The sequence below is a fragment of the Vipera ursinii genome, assembly GCF_947247035.1.
Source record: "Vipera ursinii genome assembly, chromosome: 10".
NCBI lineage: Eukaryota > Metazoa > Chordata > Lepidosauria > Squamata > Viperidae > Vipera > Vipera ursinii.
In genome coordinates this window covers 1,345,145-1,370,909 of record NC_139520.1, presented here as the reverse complement: position 1 = coordinate 1,370,909, position 25,765 = coordinate 1,345,145, and the positions used below count along the sequence as shown (strand labels likewise).

General features: G+C 40.3%; 1 protein-coding gene across 1 annotated transcript in view; it reads right to left on the bottom strand.

The window, feature by feature from the left end:
* HYDIN (HYDIN axonemal central pair apparatus protein) overlaps positions 1-25,765 on the bottom strand; it is a 358,209-nt gene that overhangs the window by 247,524 nt on the left and 84,920 nt on the right. Inside the window, exons 15-19 of the mRNA XM_083370240.1 lie at positions 24,920-25,020; positions 22,837-22,972; positions 22,246-22,410; positions 19,379-19,531; positions 6,780-7,018 (exon numbers count right to left, since the gene is read on the bottom strand). Of these exons, the coding sequence (XP_083226366.1) occupies positions 6,780-7,018; positions 19,379-19,531; positions 22,246-22,410; positions 22,837-22,972; positions 24,920-25,020 (794 nt within the window). The remainder of the gene's footprint in view (positions 1-6,779; positions 7,019-19,378; positions 19,532-22,245; positions 22,411-22,836; positions 22,973-24,919; positions 25,021-25,765) is intronic.

The window sequence follows — 25,765 nt, the reverse complement described above, 5'->3', positions numbered from 1 at the left end:
CCATCCGGGTTGGTGGCTGCCATGTCTCAGGGTCACCTTTCTTGATCTCTTCTCCCACTTGTCTTTTTTCCCAACGCCCATCAACCACCGAGGTTTATGGCTGCACATCTCTCCCACTTCTTCTTCCGAGGAGTAGGGTGTCTTGGATCCCGATAGCTGGCAGGGTCCTGGCTGGAGGGAGGGCTCCCACTTTGCAGTGGGTTCGTTTTTCCCTGCCTCAGTGACATTGTAGTTTTTGCAAATTCCCCTGGTAAGGGTCTTCCTTCCAGGTTGACTATTAATGCAGATCCTGTCTAATGTCAGGTCCCACTTCAAATCCACATCTTAAGAAAGCAGAACTCTTGGAAACAATTTCTTCCAAACAGGAACTTTTATTAAGAGTAGGTGATAGCAGGCATAATAGACAGGATCTGAGATTTTTCCGTGCAACGCAGTAGATTATACTGTCCCCAAGCAGGACCCCACCCCATAGATCAACCTCCTGATGTGGGATAGCCAATCCTCAGGTGTTAAGTCCATTGTGGGAACTGGGAAGATAACATCGGCCCGTCTCCAGCTCACGCAGCGAGGTCGGCGGCTTTTCCACACCTTCCTCTGAGAGTTTAGACATAAACCAGGCACTGAGGTTACATTCTTTATTTCCTCCTTTGTTCTTAACTAACAGTTTAAAAGATACGAGTTCAGAGAGAGAAATAATGCAGGAAACAAGTTGTTGAGGATACAGACCCAATAAACAAAGTAAAGGATTACATTTTAGCGAATAGAGGAAGTGAAAGTAATAGCCCTGCAGGCACATCCCCCCTCCGCCATGGGAGTATGGCAGAACCCAGGGAAAGGTGGGATTTATTCTTAGATCAGAGAGGATAGACAGAAATGAAATAAAATAGGAATGGGTTCTGACAGAAACACATAGCCAGCCAGGGGCTGCATGATAAGCAAAGTCCTTGCCCCATTGTTGGAAGACTTTCTAATTCCAGATCTGCATTTCTGATGTTCCTCAACCTGCCAATCATTTTGGGCTTGACATTCAAACTGTTTCATGCAGTTCTCTAGTGCTAGAACTTTATGGGCTGTTATGGACAATTTCTGCATTTTTGTCTCTGCCCTGCTACCTGATTGCTGATGATGACTGATGGTGTCCAACTGATGCTCCAGATGTTTTGGAATCGCACCCAATAATCTATTGTTATTGGCAGTATCTGTGGGAGATAACCAGGCTGAGACCAAGGGACATCATCAGTCTCCAGTCCCTTCGTGCCCACAAGAAATCTAAGACCAGCCCTCCTTGAATTCCACTGACTCTTATTTACCACCAATTTGCTTTGACTGTTAGTACTTCAGATTCTTGTTTAGAGGTAGCATGGAACAAACCTGTACTCATTTGAACCTCCTTGACTCCTGATTTCCTGCACTTGACAGTATCTTTGCTTTCTCGTGCCATAGTCATTCTACTTTTATTATTAGATGATAAGATTGGGCTACTTAGCATATTTATCATATTGGGAAAGCTGACCATCACAGCAGAATGAAAATAATAGAATGAAATTGCAGATGAATTTGGGACATTGAAACAGTGGGCAAAGAATAACAAAACGAGAAAATTGAGCTATTACATTTGAGGAGAAAATATGCACATACAAGCCGAGACCAAAAATAATTTCTACATACAGCAGATATAAGTTGCCTCTATTATATGCTTCCCTTCAGCTCTTTCTTCATCTCCTCCTTGACGAGGAAGAAAGAGGTGGAGAAGCAAAGAGGGCCAACTCCTTGATTTCCCCTTATCATATCTCTCAAACTTGGGCTTTGGGGAAACAAAGTCATCATGTGAACGCGTCACCTACCCGAAAGGAAGAGCACAGAAGACCACCCAGTCAGAATCAAAAAAGGGCAAGGAAGGGGGTCTTGAAGCAGGGCTCTAAGGGGTTTTAGATTGAAGCCCAGTTTTATGTTGATAATGTAGTGGAATTGGTTCAAAGGCAGCACTGTAAACTCAGCAAAAATTAATCAGAAGTATAAGACCCTAAGAAAATCTGTGAAATTGTTAACTACAAAAATGCGAGCTGGCAGTCTGGAGGATATCTGACTGGTCGCAACTGGTAGCTGCTACCTCTGGTAATCAAGAATGTTTTTCAGAGTGATTAAGGAAAAAATAACACATTAATGGCAATTCTATGGCTGCACTATCATCCTTTGAAAATTCCTCAATGGGAAATGAATTCAACCATATTACAGATTGTAAGAAGATTGTTTCTGCTACTGATTCTTCCTTCCTTATTGGGTTGCTTTGTACAGAAGGGGCGGGATGGGTGAGCAATATCACATTCTCAATATTAAAAATCTGGATTCAATTACCTTTCTATTTCATAGAAGCACAGAACTGAAAAGCACCATTTAGATAACTATGTTCCTCAAATCAGGTATCCAAATCTACCTTCCATAATTTAAATCCATGTCCTAGCCTATGAAACATTAAAGTTTTGACATTTTTTTCATGTAATTCCCCTTCACACATCCAAGCCTTCTCACTGCCTTTTCTCTCCATGTGTTGCAGCTTCTCTGAATGTGCAGCTTATGATTACACTTGTCTTTTCAGAAGAAAGGCCACACTTGTATCCGGCTTGTGATGAAATGCTATCCCTAATACTATCCATTTCATTTATACTATTATCAAACCAGGTATCTCCCATACAGTATCTTAGCATTGTATTTTTTTCTGAAGTAAAGAACTTTGTATTGTTCTTACAGTTATTCATTATTCAATATGTTCATTACATTTCATTGCTATTCCGTCCACTTCTCTATCAATTTACAGATTATTTTGAGTTTGAGTTTTGAGTCTTCTAGGATAAAACATATCTTGTCCAGTTCTGCATCATTTGCTAATTTCATAAATTTCCCTCTAACATTTATTTATTTATTTATTTATTTATTTATTTATTTATTTATTTATTTATTTTATTATATTTATATACCGCCCTTTCCCGAAGGACTCAGGGCGGTTTACAGGGTGATTAAAACAAAAAATACAAAAGTTAAAAACAATTAAAAAATTATATCAATCCCTGAACAAATAAAAACCCCAGTTAAAATTAAAATTAAAATTCTCAGCCTAGGCCAGAGAGCTCGAAGAGCCAGGTCTTCAGGTCCCGGCGGAATGAACGGAGGTCGGGGGCAGTCCTAAGCTTCACTGGCAGCTGGTTCCAAAGGGCAGGCACACCCACTGAGAAAGCCCTCCCCCTGGGTGTTATCCGCCGGCAATCTTTTACCGGCGGCACCCTGAGAAGACCCTCCCTGTGGGAGCGCACTGGACAAAGGGAGCTTGATGCCGGCAGCAGGTGTTCCCTCAGATATCCCGGACCCTTGCCATTTAGGGCTTTTTAGGTCATCACCAGCACCTTGAATCTCACCCGGAGGGCAACCGGGAGCCAATGCAGCTCGCGGAGTAGAGGTGTTACATGGGAGTATCGGGAAACCCCCATCACAACTCGCGCGGCTGCATTCTGCACCAGCTGAAGCCTCTGAGTGGTCCTCAAGGGCAGCCCCATGTAGAGAGCATTGCAGTAGTTTAAACGGGAGGTCACGAGCGCATGAGTGACTGTGCATAGGGCATCTCGGTCCAGATAGGGTCGCAACTGGCGCACCAGGCGAACCTGGGCAAAAGCCCCCCTGGTCACGACTCCTATATGATCTTCAAAGTTGAGCCGGGAGTCAAGGAGGACGCCCAGGTTGCGAGCCCTATCAACGGGGGGTAACACCTCACCCCCCATCGTTAAAGGTGGAATGGTCTGGTTAACCCGAGATGCCGATATGCACAGCCACTCAGTCTTGGCAGGATTGAGATGAAGCCTGTTTCTCCCCATCCAGACCTGGACCGCCTCCAGGCAACGGGACATCACGGTGAGGGCATCGCTGGGTTGGTTCGGGGTGGAAAGAAAAAGTTGGGTATCATCAGTGTACTGATGATACCCCACCCCGAAACCACGAATGATCTCTCCCAGCGGCTTCATATAGATGTTGAACAGGAGGGGAGAGAGAACCGACCCCTGAGGAACTCCACAAACAAGAGGCCTCGGGGCGGATCTCTGCCCTCCCGTCAACACCTCTCAGCGGCTTTCGATACCATCGACCATGGTATCCTGCTGCGGCGTCTCAGGGGGTTGGGAGTGGGAGGCACCATTTTACGGTGGTTCTCCTCCTACCTCCAGGGCCGCTCGCAGTCGGTGTTGACGGGAGGGCAGAGATCCGCCCTGAGGCCTCTCATTTGTGGAGTCCCTCAGGGGTCGGTTCTCTCTCCCCTCCTGTTCTCTCCTGGATGGGGAGAAACAGGCTTCGTCTCAATCCCGCCAAGACTGAGTGGCTGTGCATATCGGCATCTCGGGTTAACCAAGTTATTCCACCTCTAATGATGGGGGTTGAGGTGTTACCCCCCGTTGATAGGGCTCACAACTTGGGCGTCCTCCTGGATTCACGGCTCAATTTTGAAGATCACATAGGAGCCGTGACCAGGGGGGCTTTTGCACAGGTTCGCCTGGTGCGCCAGTTGCGTCCCTATCTGGACCGAGACGCCCTACGCACAGTTACTCATGCGCTTGTGACCTCCCGTTTGGACTACTGTAACGCTCTCTACATGGGGCTGCCCTTGAAGACCACTCGGAGGCTTCAACTGGTGCAGAATGCGGCCGCGCGAGTTGTAATGGGGGTCTCCCGATACTCCCATGTAACACCTCTACTCCGCGAGCTGCATTGGCTTCCGGTTGCCCTCCGGGTGAAATTCAAGGTGCTGGTTATCACCTATAAAGCCCTACATGGCAAGGGTCCGGGGTATTTGAGGGAACACCTGCTGCCGGCATCAAACGCCCTTCGCCCAGTGCGCTCCCACAGGGAGGGTCTGCTCAGGGTCCCGCCGGTAAGAGATTGCCGGCGGGTGACACCCAGGGATAGGGCCTTCTCAGTGGGGGCGCCTGCCCTCTGGAACCAGCTGCCGGTGGAGCTGAGGACTGCTCCCGACCTCCGATCATTCCGCCGGGGCCTGAAGACCTGGCTCTTTGAGCTCTCGGGCCCAGGCTGAGGTGACATTCATTTTAATTGGGGTTTTTAATAGTACAGGGTTGATTTAATATTTTTTAAATTGGGTTTTAACTTTTGTATGGTTGATTTTTAACTCCCTGTAAACCGCCCTGAGTCCTCAGGGAAAGGGCGGTATATAAATGCAATAAAATAAAATAAATAAATAATAAATAAATAAACACCGACTGCGAGCGGCCCAGGAGATAGGAGGAGAACCACCGTAAAACGGTGCCTCCCACTCCCAACCCCCTGAGACGCCGCAGTAGGATACCATGGTCGATGATATCAAAAGCCGCTGAGAAATCTAATAGGACCAGGACAGAGGAACAACCCCTGTCCCGAGCCCGCCAGAGATCATTCACCAGCGCGACCAATGTCGTCTCCGTGCTGTATCCGGGCCTGAAACCCGATTGGTACGAGTTCAGATAATCAGTTTCCTCCAGGAACAGAGGAAGCTGATGCGCCACCACACTCTCAACAACCTTCGCCAAAAAGCGAAGGTTGGAGACTGGACGATAGTTATTTAAAACAGCCGGGTCCAGGGCAGGCTTTTTGAGGAGGGGTCTCACCACCGCCTCCTTCAAGGCGGCAGGGAAGACACCCTCCTTTAAAGAAGCAGTTATTACTGCCTGGAACCAGCCTCGTGTCTCCTCCCGGGCCGCATAAACTAGCCAGGAGAGGCACGGATCCAACAAACAGGTGGTGGTGCTCAGCCTCCCCATGATCCTGTCCACATCATCAGGGGAAACAGGATCGAACTCAGTCCAGATAACATACTCAAGACCGTCCGATTCCTCCACATCAGACTCTGCACAGTCAGAGTCCATACCGGCCCGGATCTGAGCGATTTTGTCCACCAGATGATGACTAAACTCCTTGGCCCATCCCTGTAAGGGATCCTCCCTCACCTCCTGGTTAAGGAGGGAGCAAGTCACCCTAAACAGGGCGGCCGGGCGATTATCTGCGGACGCGATGAGGGCAGCAAAGTAATTAGACTTCGCCGTCCTCATCGCCACAAGATAAGACCTTATAAAGGTTCTTAGCTGCAATCGGTCAGATTCGGATCGGCTGGACATCCAACAGCTCTCTAGACCCCGTCTCCGTCGCTTCATCTCCTGGAGCTCCGCAGAGAACCATGGAGCCCAACGGGATCTGCGCCGGGTCAGAGGTCGCAAGGTTACAACACAGTCAAGTGCCCCGGCAGCCGCCTTTTCCCAGGCATCCACTAAGGCATTGACTGGGCTGTGGGTCCATTAGGCACCTGGGCTGTGGGTCCATTAGGCACCTGGGGTGGAACCACCTGGTCGGTTCCGCAGGCCAGCGGCGGGGGGTGGCATAACGGAAGACCAGCTGCAGGAGATGGTGATCTGACCATGACAGGGGAACAATGGTTGGTGAACCCCCTCCCAGATCATCCAACCACTGTCCAGACAGGAACACCAGGTCGAGAGTGTGACCCCCCACATGAGTCGGGCCCTGAATCACTTGGATCAAGCCCATGGCCATCATGGAAGCCATGAACTCCCGAGCTAACTCAGAATGTGAAAGTGATTCAGACCAGGGAATTAATCCAATTCAGCAACCTCTGAACCATCTTAACTGAATTCTACTTACCTAACGAAATGTGGCTTGCCCAAGCTTGACTAAGCTTCCCACACGGGTCAGAGCCTGCTGGCTCCTGATCAGCTACAGACAAAAATGACCCTCACCTGAAATGGGGTCCCAGATTGATGGCAGGAGCAAATGGCTTGTCTGTGACAATGGTAGTTCCAATGCCGGTGGCCTGGACTGGAATGATATAAGAATTACTGTTCTCTATAGCCAGGTTGATTTTATCCTGAAACAATACGGTATCATCCAAATTAACAATAAGAGTAAGTGATATTTCTGCCTCTGGAGGAACAACCCCTTCACTGGGGTCAATTCTCCACTGCGAAGGAGTACGGGCCTGAAATACAATAAAAAATAGACAATTAATCAACTCCTCTGTGCCAGATCCTAATATTTTAAAAGGCAAGTTACATATTAAGGAAATAAAAATATATTAAATCATAATAAAAAACCTGTCTTATCCATTAAAATGGGTGTACTGTCACTACCAAGAATTGACAAACAAAATACATCAAAGACACCCTGAAGGTAAAATGTATTTTACAATGAGTTGTTATTCTTTAAGATTCTTTTGATATGCCATGCTCTAGTAAAGGTAGCACTTCTGGAATGGATGTGAGTTTGGTGGGACCACAAAATAGACAAAGTAATAGAAAATGAAGGAAGATAAATGCTCTGGGACTTTAGAATTCAAATAGACAAGCACCTGCCACATAAAACCCCAGGCTTAACAACTGTTGAAGAGAAAGAAAAAACAGTCTGGACAGTGGAGGTGGCAATACCTGGAGATAGCAGAATAGAGGGAAAAGAATTGGAGAAAAACAAAAACACAAAGACCTCAAATAGAAATGGAATGACTTCGGGAAAAGAAAGCAAAGGTAGCATCAATAGTCATAGGCGCCTTGGGTGCAATCGCAAAACACCTGGAGCACCACTTGAACCCCCATATGGGCATTGACAGATTCACCATTGACCAGACAATTGCAAAAGGCAGCTTGACTTGGAGCACCTGCTATGATGAAACTTTTAGCACCATCAAACAATAACACTGCCTCTCCAAGATCCTTGGGAAGGATAGATAAAAATGCGAAATCCAGTCTGATCATCTGGTTGACTGTGCAACACACCATCATCATTATTATTAATTTATTTTGGAAATAGGTTATTCCAGACGTTAAGGTCATCAAAACCATCGTTTTTCTACTTGAACAAAATCAAAGTATGCAAGAATATGTGTTACTGTGACAGAGATTTCCTGATGTTTTACAATAATATTTTGTACCATTCATAATATAATCATGTATTCTCAGTAAACCAGTTAACTACTGATAAAATATGATAGATTTCTTTCTTTTCTGCCTTCTTTTCTCAGCCTACAGCTTTTTGTTTGTTCCAATTTTTACTTCTCCAAAGGAGCTCAGTATCAGCAAAATGGCTTCTGTCAAGGCCTGCCCCAAAAGGTTGGAAATCACATTAACAGACCACACTACCTGCTGCTAAAGAGGGTCTGGCATAGTATACAAATCCAACCTATTTAGTTAGGTTATGATCCTACAGCACATTGCATAAACCCAGAAAAGGGGTTAATTAGGTAGTCAAAACATGCAATACAAATGAAGCTATGAAATTGGGTGTACATATGTGCTGTATGTATTAGGCATTGGTAGCAACTAGAAACACATACAACTCTTTATATTGTCAGTGGTAAGAAAAGAACAGACCAGATAGTTGGTGAGATCTGGAGCTGAGTTAAGTGAAAAGGCCGGCTGGCCTTGAAGCAGCTGAAAGGTTCACAGAGCCTACCAAGAATAGAATAGAATAGAGCTGGAAGGATCCTTGGAGGTTTTCTAGTCCAGCCCCCCACTCAAGCAGGAGAACCTATACCATCTCAGACAAGTGACTGTCTTGCCTGTTAAAAATCTCCAGTGATGTAGCACCCACAATTTCTGGAGGCAAGCTGTTCCACAGTCCTCGCTGTCAGGAACTTTCTCCTTAATTCAATATTGCTTCTCTCTTTGATCAGTTTCTAACCATTGTTTCTTGCCCTGCCCTCTGGTGCTTTGGTGAATAACGTGATTCCCTCTTCTTTATGGCAGCCCCTCAAATACTGGAACACTGCTATAATGTCTCCCCTATTTCTTCTTTTTTTTTAGACTAGCCAAATCCAAGTCCTGCAGCCATTCTTCGTATGTTTTAGTCTCCAGGCCTTTCATCAACTTAGTTGCTCTTCTCTGAATTTTTTCCAGACTCTCAACATTTGTTTGTGATATAGTGACCAAAATTGGCCGCAGTATTCCAGGTGTGGTCTTAATAGGGTTTTATAAAGCAGTACTAATGCCTCGCGTGATCTTGATTCTATGCCTCTGTTTATACAGCCCAGGATTGTATTAGCTTTTTTGGCTGCTGCTGCACAGTGCTGGCTCATAGTCAAGTGATTGTCCACTAGGACTCCAAGGTCCCTCTCACAGCTACTGTTTTTAAGACAGGTACTTGTCCCTTTGATTTTTCCTGTTTAAATGTAAGACTTTGCTTTTCTCCACATTGAAACTCATTTTGGTGGATAGAGCCCATTGTTCATGTTTGTCAAGATCTTTTTGGATCCTGAGTTTGTCTTCTGGGGTGTTGGCTACTCCTGCCAGTTTGGTGTCATATGCAAATTTGATGAGTTCCCCTTCAATTCCCTCCTCTAAGTCATTTATGAAGATATTGAAGAGTACTGGGCCTAAGACGGAACCTTATGGTACCCCACTGCTTACTTCTCTCCATGGGGATGTGGTGCCATTGAGGACTACTCTTAAGTATGGTTTGCCAGCCAGCTACAGATCCATCTGGTGGTGATGTTGTCTATTCCACCTTTTTCTAGCTTACCAAGGAGTAGGTTGTGGTCTATTTATCAAATGCCTTACTGAAGTCCAAGTATACTACGTCCACAGCATTTCACTGGTCTGCTAGTCACTTTAGGAAAGAATGAAATAAGACTGGTCTGGCATTTTTTAATGAATGTTTTATTAATTTTCTATTTTCACAATCTAGTGCCCAACAGACAACGTGATGACTGAGTTCATTAGTGATTCTGTGGTTCATGTAAGCTTCTTCAAACTAAGTCCAATATTACACCCTCCAGTATATCCATTCTTCTTCTGGCAATAACCATTTTTCCACACTAAGCAAATACAATTCTTATTGTTGTTAGTAAATATACAATTACATATTGACATTTGTTACATTTTTCTAATAGTATCAATAATATCAGTTTAGAATATCTTTTCTAACCAAAGCATATTTTAATTGCATTTGCATTCAATTTCCATTTATTTAGTCTATATCCTATTTTTGCTTTTTTCAATTTTAATTTCCCATCCATGTTCAAAATATCCCAATCATTTATAATTTCAGAACAAGTTATATTTGGGTAACCAAAAGCTTCCCTTATTCAAAGTTCTTACCTTATTCTTATTTCCTTTTTCATACCAAGATATATTCTGTTTACAAATCCTATCTATCTAGTTATAATATAGTTCTATTTCTAATGGTCTATTCTTAACCATATTCAAACATCTAGTTAGTAATCTAGCATCCCCTCTAATAGGTCAAAGCTTCTGTTTCCTTCAAACCTACTCTAGCTTTCTTCCTTTGCCAACTAACTTTCCAAGTCAGTGTATTTGGATCATCAAATAATTCTTCCTTTATTTTTGAATATATTATGTGAAACAAGAAAGACAATTTAATGGACTTCTGGGTGGCAAGGCTCAGTCAATGGTGGTCATTTTTGACTGTCAGCCCCGTTGCTCCGTTCGAATCATGAAAACAGCGACAATCAGCTGTTTTGCAGTTTGGGAATCCTCCCCTCGGGGGAAGAGGGGAGGATGAGCATTCAGGTAGAGGTAGAGCTCCCCTAGACCCCCAGAATTTTAATCTGGGGGTCGAAGGGTGAGAGCTCCCTTGGAGCCTGAATTAACCCTGGACTCAGGGACTCCTCTGTTTTAAGGTTTTAAAACAGAGCAGGACGCTGCAACCATCCCTGCACTCAATATTGTATTCTGGATTACTTGGACGCAGGCAGAGCTGAGCAGGAGAATATTGAAACAGCAAGTATATGATCTTTAACTCCAGTTTAACTTAAAAGAAGGGGAGGAAGATGGCGCTGGAATAAATGTTTTGGAGAAAGTGGGAAGAACAAAAGAATAAGGAAAATAATATAAAAGATCAAGGAGGAAGACAGAAAGTGGACTTTTAAAGCTGTAAAAGACTCTGTTAAAAGCATTTAAAGTTGGCTTAAAAGAGACTTAAACGATTTGGATATTTAACAGTAAAGCAACAAAGTTGCAATTTGGGCAGAAAAGTGAAAGTGAGAAACGAAAGTTAATTGGGTGTTAAAATGGCTTCCAAACCACCTAGATTTACTGTTTCTAAAAGTGCGGAGGCATCACCACTTCAACAATCTGGATTTCAGACATTGATGCCACCCCCCACAGCACCTACACCCACATTAACACTAAAAGATTTAAAAGATGCTTTAAAACTTCAATCTGAGCAAATATCTGAGCAAATGGCAGAGCTTATTAATGAGAAAAATAAAGAAATACAAGAGGATATTCTGCTGGCATTTCAGGGACTGACAGTTTGTACTGAGAGTCTGGATGAACACGTGGAAGAAGTTAAGCAAAATAATTTGATATTGGAGGCTAAAATGTGTGAAGCTGAGAATAAAATGGATAAAATTGATGAGGAGGTGGTAATGATACAATATAGAGACATGGAGTTTGCCTTGAGGATAAGAGGTTTGAAAGAAAATCCACAAGAAAATTTGGAAGAGATATTGGCAAAAGCTGTGGCGCCTATTTTGGGTTGGTGAGCTGAAGATTTTATATTGGAAATAGATAAAATATTTCATGTTAATTCCTGGATTGCTAGGCAAAGAAAATTACCAAGAGATGTGGTTGTCTATTTTACAAAGAGAATGATCAGAAATGCGATTATTCAAGCCTTTTACAATAACAGATTTAAAGTGGTTGATCAAGAGGTCTTAATTTTGAAAGAAATCCCACCAAGAATTTTAAGAAAAAGGAAAGAGTTTGTTTTTCTTTCAGATGAATTAAAAAATGACAGATCCAGTTCAGATGGGAGATACCAACTGGGATAGTGGTGAATTATGCTGGTACAAGATATCATCTTAATACAGTTCTGAAGGCACGTGATTTTTATTGTAACATACTGAAAGCAGACCCACCGCCATCCCCAGAATTTAAAAGAGGGAAGGAAGAAGGAGTGCGACAGATACAATCAGAAGGTATACAGTGAGGTGAAGAAACCACCTCGCTGATTCCAAAAGAAGCACAGCAAACTCTGGAGATTGTGCAGCCCTTGGTCCCATTAGAAGAATCAAAGGCTCAAAGAGTGACACGGGCTGCAACCAGACGAAAGGAACAACAACAACAGCAACAGAAACAGAAACAGTATTCTACAATTACAACTCAAGAATCTAATAGTGAAGCAGTGGGAAGAACAAGACCAAAGAGGCAGATGCTTGTGGATCTGCAAGATATGCTCCGAAAGCTTCAAGTCACAAAAGACAGTGACAAAGTTTCTAACATGGAATGTTAATGGTTTAAACTCACCGCAAAAGAGAAAGAAAATATTTCAGTATTTGAAACAATTTAAAAATGATGTTATATGTTTGCAGGAAACGCATATCCGTGTATCTGATCAAAAATATTTGATAAATTCCAGATTGGGTATACAGTTTATTGCATCTGCTCCAGAAAAGAAAAATGGAGTAGTTATTTATGTGAAGAAGACTTTAACAGCTAACCTAATTGAAGCAGGTGAACAAGGAAGATATATTATAATTGAACTTTTAATAGAAGGGAAGAAAATACTTTTAATTGGATTATATGCACCTAATCAACAACAAGGAGAATTTTACAAACTTTTACATAATAAAATAATTCAATGGGATTATAAATTTTGTATTTTAATGGGAGATTGGAATGGAGTGCTGGACACACTGAAAGATAAAAAAGGATCTTTTAAAAGTACTCCAAATCATGCTAGATTGCCTAAATCCTTTTTTGATATGCAAGATGATTTGGAGCTAAGAGGTGTCTGGAGAGAATGAAACGTGGAAGAAAGGGATTTTACTTTTTTTTCTGATAGACATCAATCTTTTTCCAGGATCGACTTTGTATTAACTACTAATGATTTTTTTTCTAGGGTTAAGAAGATTAAGATATGTCCAAGAACTTTATCAGATCACAGCACAGTATGGTTGGAATTGGACAAGGGGAAGGGAGATAGGAGATCTTGGAGGTTAAATGAAAATTTATTTAGATATGAAGAAAATGTGGAAGAATGTAAAAAACAAATGAAAGAATTTTTTATTATAAATATGCATAAGGGTACACCCATTGAAATGGTTTGGGATGCAAGTAAAGCTTATATGAGAGGAATGTTAATATATTTGAATAATATAGACGTAGATTGGAATATAAGCATAAAGAATTAGAGGAGGAAATAAAGATGAAAGAGAAGGCTTTTATTTTAAACTCATCTAAAAAGAGGCTGAAAGAAGCAATTAATTTATTAAGAGGGCAGTTTGATATGTTGATGGAAGACCAAGTGGCAACTAATTTACGATATGTTAAACATAATACTTTTTATAATGCTAATAAGCCAGGTAGATGGTTAGCTTATCTGTTAAGGAAAAAACAAAAATCACGTAATATAGATAAGATAGAATATAAGGGTAAAGAGGTGTTTCAGCAAAATCTTATTAAAAAGGCTTCTGTTGAATTTTATTCCAAATTATATGCTAGGGATATAACACAAGGTTTAGATATAGATAGGTATTTACAAGAAGTGAATATCCCTATACTTACACAAGAGCAAAGGGAAGGGATGAATCAACTGATAACTGCTGAAGAAATTATTTTAGCAATTAAACAAATAAAAGTGGGTAAGGCACCTGGAACAGATGGTTTGACAGCCATTTATTATTAAAACTTACAATTAGAGTTGGTGGAACCTTTAAAAGAATTATTTAGAACTATTCAATCTGGAGGAGAAGTGCCTCCATCATGGAAAACAGCATTTATAACATTGATTCCAAAGGAAGATCAAGATCTTACCCAATCTAAAAATTACAGACCTATATCGCTTTTAAATACTGATTATAAAATATTTGCAAAGATTTTAGCAAATTGATTAATGAAGGTTATGCAGCAAATGATTCATAGTGATCAAATAGGATTTATAAGTGGTAGACAAATGAAAAATAATGTGAGACATATTGTAAACTTATTAGAATATTTGGAAAGAAATAATCAAGTCCCAGCAGCGCTGATTTTTTTGGACGCTGAAAAGGCATTCGATCAATTGAATTGGCAATTTTTATTTAAAGTCTTAGAGAAGATGGAGTTTGGTGATAAGTTTTTACAACCTATTAGGGCAATATATCAGAAACAAACAGCTCAAATAATAATTAATGGTAGTTTAACAGAAGCTTGCAAAATTGAAAAGGGTACAAGACAGAGATGTCCATTGTCACCATTGCTGTTTGTTTTAACATTGGAAATATTATTGATTAAGATACGTGACTCAAATAAAATAAAGGGAGTTAAAATTAAACATCAAGATTATAGATTGAGAGCATTTGCAGGTGACTTGGTTATTACATTAAGTCAACCGATTCAATCGGTTATAGATTTAATGGAAATAATTTTGCAATATGGACAACTTTCTGGATTTAAGGTAAACAGGCAAAAAACTAAAATATTGTCTAAAAATATGACTAAAGAACAAAAGGTAGTTCTACAAAAATTAACAGGATTTGAAATAGTTAAAAAGATTAAATATTTGGGGCTATATCTTTCAGCTTCAAATGCAAAATTATATAAAAATAATTATGAATTGTTATGGTTAAAAATACAAAAAGAGTTAGATAGTTGGAAAAAATTACAATTGTCTTTATTGGGAAGAATTGCAGCAGTTAAAATGAATGTTTTACCAAAATTTTTATTTTTGTTTCAAATGATACCTATACCTAAAAAGGATTTAAATTTGGAGGAATGGCAGAAAGGTATTAATAAATTTATTTGGGCAGGGAAAAGACCGAGAGTAAAACTTAAGATAATGCAAGATATACGTGTAAGAGGTGGTCTTAAAATGCCCAATTTTAAATTATATTATGAGGCTGCGGCTTTATCGTCAATTAGTAATTGGTTTAATTTAACAGAAGGAAGATTATTGAATATTGAGGGATATGATTTATTATATGGCTGGCATGCATATTTATTGTATGATAAAAAGGTGGATAATGTTTTTAAGACACATATATTAAGGTATGCCCTGTTGTGAGTTTGGAAAAAATATTGATATAAGTTAAATTATAAAATACAAATTTGGGCAATACCAAACATGTGATAGAAAATATAAGTTTGGGATTTAAACATGATGTAATTACATATAAAGATATTCTTAGACTGGAAAGGAATGTATGGCAATTAAAGCCATTTAATATTTTAAAAGAAGGGAAAATAGTACAAACTTGGTTTCAGTATGGTCAGATACAAGCTAGATGGAAAGAAGATCAGAAAATTGGCATTTCAACAACAGATGAAAATTTGGTAAAGCAAATTAGAGATCAAAGTCAAGCACATATAAGAAGGATATATAATGCACTGATAGAAATAGATTCAGAAACGGAACTTGTTAAAGATTGTATGATAAAATGGGCCCAGAATATTCAGGAGCCAATAACGATGGATACTTGGGAAAAAATTTGGGTCAAAAATGTACAATTTACTCAGGCACAAAATTTAAGAGAGAATTTTTATAAAATGTTTTATAGATGGCATTTAGATCCTAAAAAATTAGCATGTATGTATCCAAATTATCAGCCTAAATGTTGGAGGTGTGGTTGTGAGGATGCAACGTACTCCCATATATGGTGGACTTGCAAAAAAGTTAAAGCTTTTTGGATTAAAATTTGGTGGAATATGCAGAAGATATTTAAGAAAAAGATAAGGTTTTCTCCACAGTTATTTCTGTTGGGTATTATTACAGATTGTACCGTTATAGAAACTAAATTGATGTTGAATTTAATAACGGCAGCAAAACTTTTGGTTTCACAATACTGGAAGAAGGAGGAATTGCCTACTATAGAACAGTGGAGTTTAAAAGTTTCAAACTTGGCAGAAATGGCAAAAATTTCAGCATATTTGAAAGAACAATCGCAACAGAGATATATTTCGGAATGGAGAAGATGGATCGATTATATTCAGAATAAATATGGGACTAAAAATTTCATTTAGCATATGAATGAGTATTAGAATTATAAGATGTATTATTATTTAGTTATGTTTAAGTGGACTTAAAGTGTGATAGGATTTAAAGTGTATTTATAGATGGTTAACATATTTTAGCTCAAGTTTGTTAGAGGCAATACCCTGTATTCAGCTCTGGAAAGTTGGGGGGGAGGGGGAGGGAAAGTTTGGGGGGAGGGGGAGGGAGGGGAAGTTGGGGGGAGGGGGAGGGAAGGAGTTTATGCTTAAAATGTATTGTAAAACTTTTCAATAAAAAAGAAAGACAATTTAATTAAAGTATTTTGGGAAGAACTAGCCTGTTGATAATTCATTAAACAGCCTCCCTCCTTCTCCAGCTCCCCACAGTTCTGTTAATGGCTTTATCTTCCATTCCATCAGCTCTCCTTCCTTATCCTCCAGTATGTTCTGAAACCTTGGTTTGTAAAATGTCTTTTCCATTTCCAATATTATCGTTGTGTCTTCTACGTTTTCATTTATCTGAGTCTGGTCGTTAGCTTCATCCTTTAGATCAGGAGTGTCAAACTGCCGGGCTGGATGCATCATGCCAAAACTGTGCCCACCCCATTGCCGGCATTGGGAAAAAAGTTGTGAAATGTTGCAACACGTCACATGACATTGCAAGTTTGACACCTGTGCTTTAGATCCTCAATGTTTATGTCAGCATTTAGTATTCCTTCTATTTTATGGGTGGCTGGTTCCTTCTCTGTAGTTGTTTTCTGAGTGTGTAGATTTAAACTAGAAAATTGTTCTTTTATCTTCTTTGTGTTATTTTTAACCAGATCACAAGCTAAAGCAATTGTTTCTTGTATTAATTTCAATATGTAGAAAATTTCTTTCTGTGGTTCATCAGTATTTTCTTGGTGATATGGCAAACTGAGGCTTCTGGGGACAGATGTTAAGGATGGTTTTTTACTATTTAGAGCTAAGTATGGAACATCCATTTTATTTTATTTATTTTTTAATTTGTAAGTAGCCTTTATAAATTTATCCAACCAACTAGCCATTCCTAAATCTCCCCAAAGCAGATGTAAGTAAATTCAATTTTTTCTGTCCAAGAAGAAATATATCCTGTCCAGGGAGAAAAAAGAACCATTAAAGGTTGTTTACCAATCAAGATTTATAATCCAAAGTGTTCCAAATATTTCTTCTACAGAAAAATAATTCCGCAATACAGTTCCAAAAGTCAGTATTTGTGTTCATAATTCAGACAGCCAATTTTAGAGTAATATTATTGTCTCTGCCACACAGATAAGCAGTCCCCAAGTCTGTTCCTTTTTTCTCAGCTGTAATTCTCAATAGTAAAAGCTTCCAAGGCCAGCCAAAGTCTTATCTAATCCTGGGCTTCGAGCCAGGTTTCTTTTAGGCATAAATAAGTTGTAGTCCTATAATTCACCTCTAGATGTCATCAACACTGTTTTTCAGTTTTTAAATCCAAAACTTAGACTGTAAACTTTTCAAGTCTTTTTTCTTTAAAAAGAGGTCTTAAAAACACTTTTAGTCCCCAAAATTCCAAGCCATATATATAGGTTTCTCCATTTCCCCTAATTAATTAATTCACTGCTTTTCTTTTCTGAGGAACTGGGGCAGAGGTTCCCATTCCCTCTCTCATCGGGGAGACTGCTTTGGGCAGGTTTTAAAATCATAAAGAGAGGATCAGGTCTCACCCAGTTTCATCTACATTGCTGTAAAATTGCTTGATAGTGCTTGCTGTTTTCCGTTGTCAGCAGCTTTGGACTGGCTACACAAATGTGACCAGTCTTTCCCCCGCCGGTTTGGAGGGCTTCCTTGAATCAAATGGGAGGGTGTCCCCTCGTCTGCCACCTCTACAGGACAACTTTCAACCCTTTCCAGGGTCCCCCAGCAGGACAAAATCAAACGCAAAAGACGAAGCCCCGTCTTCCTGTCTCTGCATTGTCACAACATCAAAACCAGAAGCCGGCATGATCTGTTTTTAACAAACCTGTGCTGGCTACTAGTTATAATTTTGTTTGTTACTAGTTGTTTGCAGATCTGTGTTTTGATTATCTTTTCTAGGATCTTCCAGGTATTGATGTTAAACTGATTGGTCTGTAGTTTCCTGGGTCTGTTGTTCCCCCCTTTCTTGAAGATGGGAACCACATCAGCTGTCAGAACCCACTCCAATCCACATCTTAGGAAAGAAAAACTCTTGGAGACAAGATTGTCCAAACAGGAACTTTTACTAAGACATAGATGACAGAGGATATAACAGACAGGAACTGAAAACTATCTCACAGATCGATATTTTTAAAGTGTCCCTGAACAAAAACCCCACCCCTCAGTCCATTTGGTGAGTCGTGGATCAGTCAAGTCTCAGGTGTCAAACCCCTCGTGGGAAAGGGAGAACCATCAGAACATTTGCAACACAATTACTTCCTCCCCTTCACATTCCATTCGGAGATACAAGCCAGAATTCCCCCCACTACCTTTCTTGTTTGCTCATAAATCAGAGAGGGAGAGGATTTCCTTTCATCGGCAAGAGCCAGAATTCTCCCCACCCTGTTTCTTGGTTGTTCGAAGTTCAGAGGGAGAGAGTTCCTTTCATCGGTCTTTTTGTGATGGCCAACAGGCAGGCTGAATAAACAAAAAATTACATCTAAGGGAAAGAGATGGGACAATAAACTCCCTTGTCTTCTCTTTCCTCCTTGGGAATGGCAGAATCCAGTAAGAGGGGTGAGATTTGGGTTTGCACTGAGAGGGAGTTAGAAATGAAATATAAATGGATTCTGACATCAGCCCTTTTCCAATCCTCAGGTACTTCCCCAGTGTTCCAGGATTTATGAAAGATGTGGTGCAATGGTTCTGAGATAACATCTGCCAGCTCCTTCAGAACTCTGGGATGTAATCTGTAGGGTCCCAGCGATTTATATTCGTCAAGGTCAGATAGTTTATTGTCTTACCATTTTCTCAACTGCTACCACGTAGCAGCAATGTAGTGAGTTTCTCAGTTTGGTGAGATTCCTATCCATAGGTGAGCCACAATCAACCTGCCAGCACCTTGTGTGGCCTCTGGTTCCTTCTGCCTAATGGGCAGCTAAAATAAGCATTTGCCCACCTCCTTTTAGACTCCTTGGATGCCACTGGCTGACAGTTACAGTCTTATTTTTAGTAATTCATTTAATTTTGGGACTAGAAGACCTCCAGGGTCCCTTCCAACCCTACTATTCTATGCTCTATATTCCAAATTGCTAACTATTAATCTACATCTCTTCTTGGAATGTCTACCACTCCAAATGCTTTTTATCTGAAAATGATCTCATGGAAGGCCTTCTCCTTTAATCATGGCAAAAGCTGTTAACAAAGAATCCATTTTCAGTTTTACTTTCCAATGTAAATTAGCTTCAAAATTTACTTACCATCTGTGCCTTAAATGGTGCAGGAATAACAGACTGATTTGAAAGACAAAGTGCCCTGGAAACATTCTTTAAAACCTGGATGCAGCCAAAATCTATCTTAGATGGATGCACATAAACAACAGGACCTTCTCCAAAAGCCACCAATTGGATTTTCTATGGCAGGAAGAAAAAAGAAGCAAGCAGAAGTTAACACAGAAACATTGATTGTGACTTATGACTGCTGGAAGTGATCAGGATACTGTAAAATAGTCTTTCATAATCTAAGTGATCTCTTGATGGATGAATTACAGCTGTCAGAATTTCCCAGAAAACATAAACATGGAAGACAGTCCTGGAAGGTGGTCCTCATAAGTACAATATACTTAAATTAAGGAAGGTTGATTTTCATGCATACTTGGATTTGGTGTTTAGGTATCAACTTTATACTTCATTTATATCACAGGACAGGAGTTAAACCTAGTTAAAGCCTATTTAAAACCTATTGGTTTGTTGTGGTGGACCCACGACTGAACTGATTCCAAGGTTCTGTAGCTGCCCCATGGGACTGGGCAGCCATTTTGCTTCAGCTCAATTGTCAAGCTGCAGTACATTAGAGTAGACATTTCCTATGATTTGTGTTGGTAGCTGATGAGAGCAAAGGGATTCTGTAAGAAGAAATTGGATTGTTAACATCTACTTGAAGAATTTAAAGGGTGGAGCAGCCTACCTTCACAGATGAAAGCTGTGAAGTGGGGGGGGGGAGTGCCGGTTTGAATGTTGAGTTGCTGAGCAGTCCAGTGAGAGAAGACTGAGAAGTGTGTGATCACAACTAAATTCTGGAGAGAATTCTTGGTGGTCCATTGATGCTGAATGCTAGGCAGAAGCACCTTGGACAACAAGGCCTCCTCCTTTGGATTGGATGGGTGAGATGGGAGCCACAGGGGCTCTAGGATAACTTGCCATGGTCAACTTGTCAGAGACAATTCAATGCTGTATTAACCGTTTCATTCAGTTACTTTTATTATTGGTACCACATTTTTGTCGAAATTATTGTAACTTTGACTATCTTTAATTTATTATTATTGCCACAGTTCCATTTAAATTAATTTAATTTTTGTATTTGTTGAATTGTCCCACAGAAAATTGTCTTGTGGTAAATTGGCCGTGGTGAGTTATGCCATTCCAATCCTGGTAATGACCACCAAGAGTCATTTGGTTGAGTTGGGTGGCTATAGAAATTGACTGACTGACTGACTGACTGACTGAATAGAGCGCTTATTTTTGAGGAAGATAGATTTCCTGTTCTGAGGGAGTAAGTTCCCACTCAAGAACAGATGGCAATAATGTAACTATCTGCCCCAGGAGAAACAGCCACCAAACCAAACATTCACAGAGAAGTATTGAAGTTGGAGATCCTGGCTTAGGAGGGTCTTCCTTTCTACTGCTACAAACATTACTCTACCTGAGGAGGATTGCTTTTCAGTCTCCTTTCTGAAACCTTGGGAGACATAAACATTCTTGTGATCTTGGTTCTGTACATATTAAGTACTTCACTATCTTGAACAGAGTAAAATCTTATGAAAAACTTTTGTTTCTCAAGTGAATGATGCAGTGCACATTCCCAATTACACAATATTCAAATTTCCAGAATAAATTAGAAATGCAGTAAGTGCTTTACTGTAAAGTTTTAAAAGGGATTTTTCCTAGATCTATATTCTAGACTTAAATCTACCCACTTACATATGGAATTTTTAAACCATTCCCAAATCATTGGCACACACACACACACAAAGTATCATTGTCAAGGTTCCAACTGATGATCCCAACAAAGTAAGCACACCTGAGACATTCCAATCTCTAATCCAAAACTTTATTGAGGACACCATATCGGCACCAATGAATAGAAAACCAGATCTGGCTAAAATGGTGCCTAATCAGTATATTAAAAGTATGGGAATTCCCTTCCCCTCTGACAGTGCAGGACACATTGCCCAAATTAAGCTTCAGACAATTATTATGAGAAATAATTGTCAGTTCTCAAAACAAAATCTTGGATGACCTTGCTTCTCAGGCTTAACAGTTCTACAGCTGCAAATGCACATTCCATTTTTCCCCCCTGGGTCTGTAGGCAAGCCAAGAAACAGAAATGGCTGAAACAGCATGAAGCTTCTTCGAGCTTGACAATCATTTTGCTATGGATCATCTGGAATGCCATTTTCAACCAGTCTTCATTCTATTGTCAAATACCACAATGGCAAGTCCTAGGATCCACCTCAATAAATGATTTATCTCTTTAATAATAATAATAATATAATAATAATATATATAAAGTTGGAAGGGACCTTGGAGGTCATCTAGTCCAACCCCCTGCTCAGGCAGGAAAGCCTATACCATTTCAGACAAATGGCTGTCCAGTCTCTTCTTAAAAACCTCCAGTGTTGGAGCATTCACCACCTCTGGAGGCAGGTTGTTCCACCGGTTAATTGTTCTAACTGTCAGGAAGTTTCTCCTTAGTTCTAGGTTGCTTCTCTCCTTGATGAGTTTCCATCTGTTGCTTCTTGTCCTGCCTTCAGGCGCTTTGGAGAATAGCTTGACTCCCTCTTCTTTGTGGCAGCCCCTGAGATATTGGAAGACTGCTATCATGTCACCCCTCACCCTTCTCTTCATTAAACTACACATGCCCAATTCCAGCAACCGTTCCCTATATGTTTCCCTTTCTCCTTGTCTAGTGTAGCTTCCCACATAAACCAAACCAATGACCTTATCATTACCAATGGATTACAATATTTTCCTGTCCTCCTGCAGCAGAGGAACTTTAATGAACTTATTGCAGGCAATACAAGGTGTAAGAAAGCACTCTTTTATTCCTGCTCATTCAATCCACTCACCAGGGGTAAGTCTTCGTTCCCAAAGATAGCTATGTAGGCCACTGTTTCCTGGTGGCCTTTTTCCTCAACTTCCAAAGCTAATGGGATTTCAACTGTGGCATGAGGTGGAATAATACCACAAGGTGCTGAACTTGAATACAAGATGGTGGGAGAGTTCTTATATTCCTAGGTGGAGATAAAAGCACTAAGAATTACCTGCTTGAAGTCTTTCTGTTTCTATGCTGTCACCATCTCCTCCAATAAAATCCATGTCTTTTGTTTACTTATTTTATTGTTTATGATAGAGCTCTGAAAATTTATTTCAGCAAACCTTTCAGCAGTTGTTTTCAATAGCATAAGAGCAACAGAGCAACAACTTATCCAAACATCCTTAAATAAAATGTAAACAAGAGTAGAGTTCAAGAAATGATCATAACTGGGCTGAAACATTTCCTTCCTCTTTTCTAAAGGCACATTATTAAATCCACCTTGCCCCTACAGGTGCTGCCAGTTTCTTCCTCCTGTACAAGACTATCAATGTAAATGAAAAGCTCACTTTAGAAAAAGCAGGACATTCAAATAGGAAAGAGAGAAGTCAAAATGTAAACAAACCTGGGGAAGAACACCATAGCACCCTGGAAGGTCAGCTTCATTAATGAGTTTTGCCATTTGTTGATATTGAAATTTCAGGAAACAACGTCCAAAATTCACAGTGGTGCTAGCCACATGTAGTGGAAGTGTGACGCATCTAGTTAATCAGAAAAAGAAATCAATAAAAATATTTTTTAACTTCTAAACTACAATGAAGATGCAGAGAATAACACATTTATAATTCTGAAAAAGTCTCATCAGCTTGTTATTAGGTATCTGAAGATGCAGGTTTCTAAAACTGCACATAGTACATTAAAAGTGAAGCTGCTGGAAGTAGAGCCATGCTTGATCCTAAGTCTCAAGAGAGGGTGGGCCTTGATATTTTCCTGGTAGTTCAGTTTTTTGAGGTGTGAAGGCCATGTTGCACAGAAAATTGGACCTGGATCTGGAAATCCCAGTTAGAGGTGTGTCAAGCATGTTTGCAACACTTTGTCACTTTCCTCCAGCTCAAGTCCTTGAGAACACCATGTGACCTGCCTTGTTTATGTTATGGTTTCTCTAGTATTCCCTTTGCTATTTCTCAACCAGATTTCAAAATGTCTTAGCAATCTCCAGACAAAGAGAGCAAAGTAAACCTAGAAGATAGCTACTGCCTAACCTACAGGCTCAGGAAAGTGAATATCACCAAAGGAGACTGCTGAAAACCTACAATCATTCATCTTCAACTGTAAAGGATAAGCAATCAAGGAATATGCTGCAGACTAGCACTTGGTTCATGAAGGCCTCAGAAAAGATATTCAAATGATATGATATGTCTACACCTACAAAGATCAGGAATATGAAAGCCATGATATTCTTTGTGACACTCTATGGAAGTGAAAGTTGCACTTTGAAGAAGTGGGATAGGAAGAGTATTGGTGCCCTTGAACTTGGGCTTAGAGAAGACTCCTGAGAATATAGTGGATAGACAAGAAAACAAACTGTCAGGTCCTTGTCGGAACACTGCCTTTCCGAGGGGAGGGGAGGGGGAAGATTACTTGGGGATTGAAGCCTTTGATGCTTTCACTTTCATGTATCTGTATGGGAATTAGGGAGGGGGAATGGGCCATCTGGATGAACTTCTTTCCGGCCACTCCCCCAGCTCCCACCTGTTATCCAGGTCACCACGCCAGGAAACAACTTATTATCACCTTCTCGGCTCAGAGTTCTCACAACACCTTCACGTCAGCATATTGGCTCCTAATGGACTGGAGCATTGGTGCAGGATTTGAACAAGCGGAAATTAGCTTAATGATTTGTGTGGGACCTTCAGATTCCACCTGGCTTCTCTACAATCACGTTCTCTCAGTAAGCATTCCTTTTGAAATAACACTTGTTTCAAGAGTCATGCTTTCCTGAGAGATAGCTGAGGTAAGACCTTACACAAACAAATAAACAGAGCTGAACAAATCACTCAAGGCACAAATGGCTATCCTACTTCAGGTACATTGTGTGAAGGCCCAGTAAGGCTGGGAAAAGAGGAAGGAAAGAGAGAAGGAGGATGACTTGCAGTATAGGGGAATACGTTACAGCAGTGATGAGTGCACAGAAGAACAGAACAGAAAAAAAGGGTTGGAGGGATCTTGGAGGTCTTCCAGTCCAACCTCCTGCTCAAACAGGAGACTCTATACTATTCTGGACAAATGTTTGTCCAATCTCTTCTTACAAACCTCCAGAGTTGGAGCACCCACAACATCTGGAGGTAAACCAATCCACTGATAAATTCTTTCTCTCCTTGATTAGCACCATTGGAAGACCTGAAAGACTTGATTAGGGACAGACCCTCCTGGAGAAAAAACATCTATGTAATCACTAATAGTCAACAACTACTTGATGGTATGTAATCAATCAAAATTCATTATCTTAATCCTTGTGCCACAATTGAAAAGTCCTGTGAATATACAATCAAATTATTATACTTACAGTTCTAATTATCACATTTAAGAATGACGTTCTATTTAATTGGACTAAAATGCTGACAACTTATTCACTGACCTTTCCATGTTATCTTGTTTAGAATGGATACAAAGAAGCCACAGCATTGCAGAAATGAAATAAACAGTACCTTGCTGAAATTGGGAGGGCCAGCACATCCTCACCACTACCCTTGACATCTACTACCAGGGCAGTTTCATAGGTCTTCACTGTGTTTGAGCATAAGGTCACCTGGAATGGAAAAGGAAAACAAGGATTCTCACGTTGCTGAGAGATTATTGCCATCCCAGCTTGGGCGTATGCTATTACATTTTATTTTTATGCTACAGCTAGTTCTCACTTATGACCACAACAGGGACCAGGAAATTTGCTGTTAAAGTGGTGCAATTATTGTTATTCAGCTGTGTGTAATGTCACATCTATACTAACAGAACAACAGAGTTGGAAGGGACCTTGGAGGTCTTCTAGCCCAAATCCCTGCTCTGGCAGGAGACCCTCTACCATTTCAGACAAATGGCGGTCCAATCTCTTCTTTAAAACTTCCAGTGTTGGAGCACCTACAACTTCTGAAAGCAAGTTGTTCTACTGATAATTGTTCTAATTTAATTAATTGTTCATATGAAGCACTAGGTGACCACCATCAATTTTATGAGCTCTTTTACTGCATTTACTGAGGCTTGCTATTTTCCTTTCTTCATTAAGTGAAATAAACAAGAGGTGAGTATGTGGTAGTGATATGGTTTCCCCAGTTTCTATTAATATCTTAATAAAAATATGATTTATATAATAAAATATGCACTGTGGCATTTGGCAGGGAAAAACATTAATAGATGTACCTTTTTAAAAATTACTAGAGCAAAGATACCAAAAAAGACTTTCAACGTTTTAAATAATCAGTCACTAATGTTAGCTGAAAATAATATTAGCCACAAAAGTATTTCCAATTTATCATGGTTCTTCAAGGAGACTATTAGAA